The sequence below is a fragment of the Ziziphus jujuba genome, chromosome 6 (assembly GCF_031755915.1).
Source record: "Ziziphus jujuba cultivar Dongzao chromosome 6, ASM3175591v1".
Classification (NCBI taxonomy): Eukaryota; Viridiplantae; Streptophyta; class Magnoliopsida; order Rosales; family Rhamnaceae; genus Ziziphus; species Ziziphus jujuba.
In genome coordinates, this window is record NC_083384.1 from 25,099,488 (window position 1) to 25,108,887 (window position 9,400).

Genomic DNA, 9,400 nt, shown 5'->3' on the forward strand with positions numbered 1-9,400 from the left:
AAAATATTTTTTTTCTGCGTACATCACTTAGTAAAGAAGTTAGCAACTTCGTCTTGATGCATCACTTAGTAAAGAAGTTAGCAACTTGGTCTTGATGCACGCGTCTGCAGCACTACAGATACCTTAAAACCTACTCAAGATTTTTGGTGTTCTTAAAGAAATATATATATATATATATATATGCTTGGATAACTAATATTTATAATTTCATTATAATTAATGTTTTAAAGGGAAGCAACCCAAGCAATAGAGTAAAATAAAAAGATGATAAAATAAACCCGTATGCTTTGGTTAAAAACTAGATATAAAAAATTACTTGTATATATTTAAAATCTGTCTATTTAAAATTATTATGAAATATTACCGTACTACTTAACCAACTAATCTTAAAAAACAGTAATTTTGGTTACTAAACTTTTGAAAAGGAGTTATTTATTTGCTTTGAATTTACATCACTCATGTAGACCATATTATTTTATCTTTAATAGTACTCATCTATCTATTAAATTACCCAAAAGGGTACTCTACAATATTGCAGACGGGGCCAAAACAGATGATTTGACCAGTGTCAAATGATATACCTCTCTTTAAGTCTATTCCTCGAGGTTATTTTAACTAGTACAAAAATATGTAAAAAGATTTATAGTTGATATCGTATTACATAATAAGTTTATAGGGACGTGACCTTGTCAAACAAAACTGTGAGCAAGCTACAAATTAACATAACCTTTTCATGGAAAATTAAATTTCCCCACTTAATTTTAAATTTTGTTGATGAATCCAATAAACTGATTTTTTATATCATTTGGCAGGACACGGTGCCGGCCCGGGCCAGACTGAAGGGAACTTTAATTTTTCTATGAACGCCATAGCCCTATAAATGCTCTTAACGTTACGAGCTTTTTGATCAAGGCCATTCCAAGAGAAGAATTAACAATATTCATATCAAGGAAAAAGGCAAACTCTACTAGCAAGAAAATAGTATTCATGGCTTCTCCTCAGCTATTCATCATCCTTGCCATTGCAGCAATCTTTATCCCTTCAATTTCTGCAGTTGAATTTGTGGTGGGAGATGATAAAGGTTGGACCGTTAATTTTGATTACCAATCATTGGCTCAAGGAAAGGTCTTCCGTGTTGGTGATACACTAGGTAAGTACTCCTTAAACTTTTTCTCCATATATATATTTAGTAGCTTCTTTTACTTTTTTTATTTTGAATCCTAACATTTTAGGCTTTAGGAGAAATAATTTAATGCATTAATTAATAGTTCAATTAATTCAAAATAATGAAACAAAGGTAATTGCATTTCACCTTTAAATTATTGCATATTTGTCAATTTATCCTTTTAAAAAATCTTCAAATTTCAATTTTAATTAATTATCATACGTCTCCACATATAAAATTTGATGACAGTAATCATATATACAACCCATCAAATTCTTTTTGACAATTGTCTTATTCCATTTTATTTTATTTTGAGAGTTGTACATCTAATTTTACCAAATTTACTAAACAAAATTGCATAATAATTGAACTATTAGGAATAATGGATAAAAAGTAAGCAAAACTTTCGGATAAAGTAGCCAATTTCTTCTTCATGCATACAACTTAATAAAGTGAGGAAACAAATGCATAATTTATATGTTCGAAACTAGACAAATGAAAATATTGATTGCATTTGGGGCGGTGCAGTATTTAAATACCCACAAGGGGCTCACAATGTGTTGAGAGTGAATGGCACTGGCTTCCAGCAATGTCAAGCACCGGAAGGCACAGAGGCTCTAACCAGTGGAAACGATGTGATAACCCTAGCAACCCCAGGAAGAAAATGGTACATCTGTGGTGTTAGCAGGCATTGTGAGGTTGGAAACCAGAAGCTCTTCATAACTGTGCTGCCTCAGCAGCTATCTCCGGTATATTCACCAGCACCATCTCCCAGTCCTAGTTCAGTACCATCTTCTCCCGCAACTTCAGGTGCTGATTCACATTATGGCTGGAACACTCCGGCACCTTCACCGGTTCCTGGTTACAGTGAAGTACGAAAATATTATCCACAAACTCCAGGCAGTGCCACTGGATATTATCCAAAAACTCCGGGCAGTGCTACTGGATATAAAGCCTAATTTTAGCTAGCTAGCTTTGATAGTAACAGAATAAAACTGTCTTAAAGACCGTATCACTTTTTTTTCCAATTACATTTTGGTATTTGACTACAGTAATGTACTGTCATGCGCTAGTACTGTTTTGTTTGCTGAGAAATTAATTTTTAAATATTAGAAATGCCTACTTTAAAATAGAGAGGGCGAATCCACAATCTTATGGATGTGTATAAAGGCATTCGAATTGAGCCAGAGCCAACCTCGTTTAAGACTAATTTGATTCTGTTTTTGAATGTGTTAGCTATTATTCCATGGAATTCAATTTATTATTCTTATTATATGGTTTCTTTTTTTTTCTTTTTTTCCTTATATAATTAATTGGTAGAATATGAAACATGAAGCTAGCCCTCATTTATAAAAATAAGTAATCATTTTAATTTTCAATAAGCTGCATACCAGTTACAACACTAAGAAATAGTTTACTAGGCACACATTTAAATAATAATAATAATAATAATAATAGGATAAATTTAGAGTGATTAAATTTTTTTACCAAAATTTTGGTATCTATGATTTAACAATTTTTAAATGGTTTATCTACCTATGTATATAAGGCAATATCAATTTAACACCATTAAAAAACTGCCACATAATTGGTTATCAAAATTTTAGTTAAAAAAATTTGGTACCTATAATATTGCTCATAATAATAATAATTACAAAACAAATGTGTAGAATAGTAATGATCTGTAGGTCTCTAGTTGTGAATAATTAATATGTTTCCAAATGCTTCAGTTTTTTACAATGCGTCTAAACTCTAAACCTCTAGCTAAGTTTAACCCATTTCAGAAAAGTATGTTCAATTAGGAACAGCATGGATTGCATTTTTTTTTCTTTATTTATTTATTTAGTTTTGGACAATTGACTGCAACAATGCTGAAATAATAAAGATTATAATTTTCCCGGTTTTATTTTGATAAAGTACTTAAGATTTCAAATTTGTATTCTAAACTCATTTTTGTCATTCGTACTTTTCAAGTTGAGAACTGTATTTGTAATAACTTAACAATCCGCCGATATGAAATACATATGAAAAAGTTGACAGTTCTATAGAAATAATATCGTGCGTACAGTACTAAAATTGATTAACAATTTTCAAAAAAAAAATAAGAAAATAAAAATTATAAAACTAGAGATATTAAAATATTTATCAAATTTATTTATAAATAATATGGTGAATAATATAATAATATTTAATTTTTTTGGTCAAATTATCATTTGAGGGTTTTTTTTTTATATCTAGATTAAATGAATATTATAACAATAATATATTAATATATTATTTGATAAATATTTTTTTTATATTAATGCTGTTGTAGCGCTACTCAAAATATATATATAGCGATAGTAATATATAATTTTTTTTTTTGGGTAATTAGTCATAAATAATTGATCCCTTGACAGGTTGTGCAACGACAAATATTTGAAATCTAGGTTATGGTATAACAAATAAAATGAATTATTAATTACCCAAAAAAAAAAAAATCAAATGAATTATTCTTAACCGAGTCCAACTATGGCAATGCCAAAAGGCAGTTCAATACTCAATAAACCTCTAATTTCAGGCCAAGCAATTAATTATTTGGTTTGTTTTTTCGTGTTGACCTAGTTATATGTAGAAAGACCCTAAGTGAATATCCAACAAAGTATACTATTTTATTATTTTTCTATTACTCAATTTGCAAAGCTTCCAAATTGGCTGAAAAACTTATTCTTTGCATGCACATTTGTTTGTACAAGAATTGTGATGTCCGACCTAGCCGGCCGCTAAACTGATAAGAGAATCTATAAATAGGAATCATTTGAGGTTCCACTGAGCATTCCAGTATAGCCAATATAAGTGAGCAACCATTAGAGCACCTAAATATCTGTCTAGCAAAAGTTTTTAATGGCTTCTGCAAACATGTTGATTACAATAGCCATCATTGTAGTACTTGCTCCATCAGCTTTGGCAAAGGAATTTGTGGTTGGTGATGAAAAAGGTTGGACAATCAATTTTGATTATCAAGCTTGGGCAGAAGGGAAAGACTTTAGAGTTGGTGACAGACTAAGTATGTTTAACTTCCAACTTTCAACTTTATTCTTTCAAGTTAGTGTTAGGGGTATTGAACTCGAGACCGTTGTCTAGAAAACTCATCAAAGGGAACTTTTTTTTTTTTTTTTTTTGGCCTTCAAGTAACTGTTGTCCGGAAAATTGTTTTTAAATGGTAAATTTAAAATTTTAATGACTCGAAAGCTTCAACGGCCTAATTGAAAATCTTTGGTTGCAGTTTTTAAGTATACAGTGGGAGCACATAATGTCCTCAGGGTAGATGGAAATGGCTTCCAACAGTGTGCTGCACCAGCTGGAACAGAGGCTCTAGCTACAGGAAATGATGTTATCATGCTCAGCACACCAGGAAGAAAATGGTACATTTGCAATGTTGGGCAGCACTGTGAGGCTGGGAAGCAAAAGCTTGCTATCACCGTTTTACCTCTATCCGAGGCACCGGCATCCTTACCTTCTAGTGGTGGTGGCAGTGGTGGTGGTGCTCTGCCACCTTCAGAAGCTACTGGAACTATTGCCTCGAAATATTATGCATGGATGACTGCAGCACTTAGCCTCCTTATGATGGCTTTAGTTTAAAAAGACTTTCTGAATTTAGCTATTTATGTTGCATTTTATCTTTATGGTATTGTGATTCCCAACACAAAATTGAATTTTATTATGAAGGAAATTATGTGAGCTTGATCATTCTGATTCTGCAGAGCAACCTGCTTCTCTTCAGTATTACAATCATGGAAGATGCTAGCACTAGCAAATTTGGGCTTCCTAGATTTTTCTCAAAGAAATTACGAATTATCACCTCAAAACACAATTAGAAACCGAAAATCTAAATGGTAAAATGGCAAATCCTATAACATATCATTTGGGGGAAAATAAAAATAAAAATAAAAATAGAAACCTAAAACTGCCTTGCCAGGAAATAGCAAAGTGGCACGGCTTATCATCTCCCATTTCTTCAGAATAAGCAGGCTCAAGAGTTAAAAAAAAACTTGTTCTTCAAGAAAAAACAACAAATTGAAGCTACCAAGACAGAAAGTGAAGCTTCTGTTGCCACCAAAAATCTCAAATTTTAATCTCAACAATATGAACTTCTTCATATCTTCTCTGTTATGCGGAAATGGCACTTATCCTGAGAAACTCCCACAATATCTAAGCCAAAAGCAGACAACTTGCTTATTGTGGGTCGGTGACCGACAGACTGACACCCAAACAGAAAATTTAGAATTCTTCTGGCTTAAGTAGATGCGAATACCCGTTCGTACAATCTAACCCGGATTGGCTTCATAGATTATTGCCACTTGGCAATCATGCTGACGTGCTCTATAGAAATGCAATTCCTAGTAGGACAAACATACCGTGAAGGCAAGGATAGTCAATGATGTTGCCATTTCAACCAATCAGATTTAAACAACCTATCTACCTTCCATGAACAAGCAAAAGGACTCGATGTCCACATCTAAAACAGTAAAGCTAAGCAGCAGCAGCAATTTCATTTGCCGCCCACAAAATACAAAGAAGGTAAACGAATAGAAAAATGAAAGAAAAAGAACAAATATTCATTGTTATAGTTGATTTTAAAATGCAGAGCATTTGAAAGTCTGAAAAAGTCTTTTTTCTCACTAGAGTTACAATGACTGTTTACTTTCAGATCTAAATGAGTATAGCTGCTGAATATACATGTTTCAGCTTGGCATCCCAGAAATTTAAATTCAGAAGTTTGGACTTTTCCAACTATGTTCCTTAACTTTAGATTTCCATTGAAGTCTCCTGACTAATTGACACAGGAATATAAGCATAACCCAAAGTTCAAATCCTTTCACATTAGTATTCAAAATTTTCAATAAAGTAGATAAAATTCTTTGAATAAGCTGAATTTACACAAAAATAAGAAGGTGTTTCTTGTGCAGTGTGCTCTCTTACGTCAATCTTAATAACTATATATGACACAAAAGAGACAATCGAATCCTAGCCGTTTTGGTACAGTAAAGGTAGCAGCAATATCAGCTAGGCATCATGATGTAAAAGAAACTTGAAAAAATTTATAACCTGAAGTTTAAACTATCATTTATGTTCAGAAAGTTCCACTGTTTGCTGTTCTTTTTTATTATAGTTTAAAACTTAAGAGTGGTTATCAAGGATACCGTTGTTAAACAGTAATATGGATATCCATCCAATGTATAAACTTCTCCTCTGTCTTTCATATATCATTTCATAAAAATTATTTGCCGGCAGTTAGAGAACAGAATATTGGTCAACATATAATAGAGAGAATTAGAACTAATGCCATTTGGAGATGTTCGAGAATAATATAAATGAAAGTATGAAACTTTCAAATGTTTGATAAATAAAAACTTTCACTGGCACATCCTGATACACCACGACAATCATATACTTTCCTAAATCCCACTAGCAATATTTCTACCATCTACAATTATTTTCTTCTGTAACTAGCTTCAAAATTAGGGACAAATACAAAATGCAAACATTTATAGTGAACTAAACAACAGAAAGAAAAAAAATCTCAAAAAAAAAAAAAAAGGAAATAAAAAGAAAGCAGATATGCAAAAAGAAATAGGGCAACAACATAAATGTATTTTAACAAATTGAGGTGGAAGAAAATTTTTTTTTCTCCCCCATAAAATAGATTAAGATTGATATCTGAGTCATGCTTGTAAAGTGTTCAAAATGTAGCATACACCATTGTAAACTTACAGACAGAGTAAAAGGTAAATGAGAAAATTTTGTTCTCTTAATCCAACCCTATCAAATAACAATTTAAAAGTAAAATCAAAAAGGGCCAAAAAAAAAAAAAAAAGAAAAGCAGAAAAAAAGTAGAAAAAGAGCATTACACTTTCCCTTTCTCCACCATCCTATACATCCCAATTTGCATTACTTTGAACCAAATTCTCTTCCTTTTTTCTTCCCCAATAATCAGAAATAAAAATTGAAAAAAAAAAAAAAAGCAAGAAACAAATAACAAATAGAAAAAAGAGCTTGGCAGCCATACCCGTGTTTTGTGGCAATCAAAATGAATCTTCCAAAAACCAAAAAAAAAAAATTCTTTTTTTTTCTTTTTTTTTTTTTTCTTTGATTTTCTTTCTTGTCAATGAGTTGTAACTTTGGATCTCTTCTTGGCCTCGCTGTAAAGCACCACACCCATAATTGTAACTGCGAATCCCGTCATACCCATCACCGTCACCGGATTCCTAAATATCAAAACCGACACCACCGCCGCCACCGCCGCTTTGGCGTTGCCGAGGACCTGCAACGTCAAAGCACTGGTGTGTTTGGTCACCAAGAAATTCGTCAAGTTCACCAAATAAGCAACCGTCCCATTCCCAACCAACAGGAACACTATGAACTTATCTCCTCTAGCTTTCTGAAGAGTAATGGCAGCCACATTTCCTTCGATGTAAAGTGTAAACGGAAGCAAGATCAAAGCCGCCATTGGAGCCATGTAAAGCAGCAAATTCATCGAATGGAGTTTCTCAGCCTCCGAGGTCAGCAACAATCCCTGAACCACGGATTTCAAAGCTCTTCCAGCAGTTGAACCAATGCAAACCAAAAACCCAAATAGATGAAACAGGGGCTCGCTGTTACTGGCAAGCACGATTCCCAAAACCACAGGCAAAAGTGCTAAATACACCTCCGCCGATTCTTTCTTGCAGGTAATCAGGAAAGCGAAAATGGCGGTGAAAAACGGCGTCGTTGCACCAATCGCTTGGTTGAACGAGACCGGAAGGTAACGCAGGGAGGTGTTCCCGCAAACCACGGAGAAACAGAATATGACGCTGAGAGCGAAGATCTTGAAGAACTGCTTTCGAGAGAGGATGTGCTGCCGTGGCACGATCTCGAGGAAATTAATGGCAACGTAGCTGTAGACGGCGCAGGATAGCATGTGGAGCATTGTGAGGAAGATTGGGTATCGGTAGCCGTAGAAGCTGAGCAAATACTTGTTGAGGAGGAGAACACCGATGTTGGAGAAATACCAGGACGCGATAATCAGAGCCGTCAATAGCGTCGGGGACAGATACGATCCGACGGCGTAGTTTCCGCTGTTCCGTACATCTCCAGGTGGGGTCGCCGGAATGTCGAGCACTTGGTCGTTGTTGGCACTTGTATCAAATCTCGGGTTGCTCATACGGCGGGTCGTCCATGTCTGTGCTTCAACCATAGCTCGGCCCACAACACAAGGGACAAAAATGGGAAATGAAATTCCCAAAACTTTCTCTCTCTAAAACCTCTGGGTTCTCACACACAGAGAGAGAGAGAGAGAGAGAGAGAGAGAGAGAGGGGTTACTCAGATCTGGATGGGAAAAGAAGGAATAGAGGAAAAAGATGAGGATGACGATTGACAACAAACGGAAAAAACACAACATAACAAATGGTGGTTCTAATGTAAGGGTGGAGATTCAGATTTGATTTTTAGATTGGAAATCTCAACCGTTGGATCTGGAAGAGGACAAGGAAGGAAATAAAATGAAAAAGAAAATGAAATTAGTAAATTTACAAGGATTCCTTGGGAAGAGAGCTCAGTGGTGGAGAGACTGGTAGAGAGTCAGAGTGTCGGTATTGGTTCTCTCAGATTTGTGTGAACGTGTGTTTTTTTTTTTGATGATGCTAAGACTTCCGAGCAAAGACTTTGGGTCGGACGATGAATTTACTGTCGTTTGTTTACTATTTTACCCTTTTTGTCAAAATCTACGACAATCCACGTAGGATTCACGTGCAGCGCATATTGTCCGGTTGAGTGTGGGGGCAATTTGGGAGGGAAAGAATTTATCACATTCTTATGGGATAAGATATATATATATATATATAAAGTTAAAAAAATCGATCAAAATATTAAAAATTTAAAATATAAAATTGTTATAAAAATATCAAAAAATATTAAATATTGATAAAAAATTATAAAAAATAATAAAAATTTATTTTGAAAAATATAAATTTTTATTACAATTTTAAAATTAGTAAATTTAACTTATTAATTGTCAAATTGATTATAAAATTTACTAAAATATTGAATATATGTTATATTTTTTTTAATAAATTGATTTATAATAAATATTAATGATCATAAATAAACTATTATTAATAAAAATATATCAAAAAATATATATATGATAAAATTATTTATTAACTAAAATATATAAAATGATTATTACAATTATTCATAAATGTCATCTTAATACT

At 33.3% G+C, this 9,400-nt stretch overlaps 2 protein-coding genes across 2 annotated transcripts; one reads left to right on the forward strand and one right to left on the reverse strand.

Moving 5' to 3' along the window:
* The first annotated feature begins 987 nt into the window (after window positions 1-987).
* Window positions 988-7,169, forward strand: LOC107434617 (blue copper protein). The gene is made up of 4 exons (XM_048464623.2): window positions 988-1,150; window positions 1,694-1,945; window positions 4,107-4,211; window positions 4,431-7,169. The coding sequence occupies exons 1-4, from the start codon at window positions 988-990 to the stop codon at window positions 4,784-4,786; spliced, it is 876 nt and encodes a 291-aa protein (XP_048320580.2). The 3' UTR covers window positions 4,787-7,169.
* LOC107417869 (probable sugar phosphate/phosphate translocator At1g12500) lies at window positions 6,867-8,814 on the reverse strand. The gene has a single exon (XM_016026524.4). It carries the CDS (start codon window positions 8,379-8,381, stop codon window positions 7,311-7,313), a length of 1,071 nt encoding a protein of 356 aa, XP_015882010.2. The 5' UTR covers window positions 8,382-8,814; the 3' UTR covers window positions 6,867-7,310.
* Between the last annotated feature and the right edge of the window lie 586 nt (window positions 8,815-9,400).

Coding starts and splice junctions, on each gene's coding strand:
- LOC107434617 (XM_048464623.2), top strand. CDS start 988: ATGGCTTCTCCTCAGCTATTCATCATCCTTGCCATTGCAGCAATCTTT. Junction 1,946..4,106: donor AGCACCATCTCCCAGTCCTA/GTTCAGTACCAT, acceptor TTGCTCCATCAG/CTTTGGCAAAGGAATTTGTG. Junction 4,212..4,430: donor TAGAGTTGGTGACAGACTAA/GTATGTTTAACT, acceptor CTTTGGTTGCAG/TTTTTAAGTATACAGTGGGA.
- LOC107417869 (XM_016026524.4), bottom strand. CDS start 8,381: ATGGTTGAAGCACAGACATGGACGACCCGCCGTATGAGCAACCCGAGA.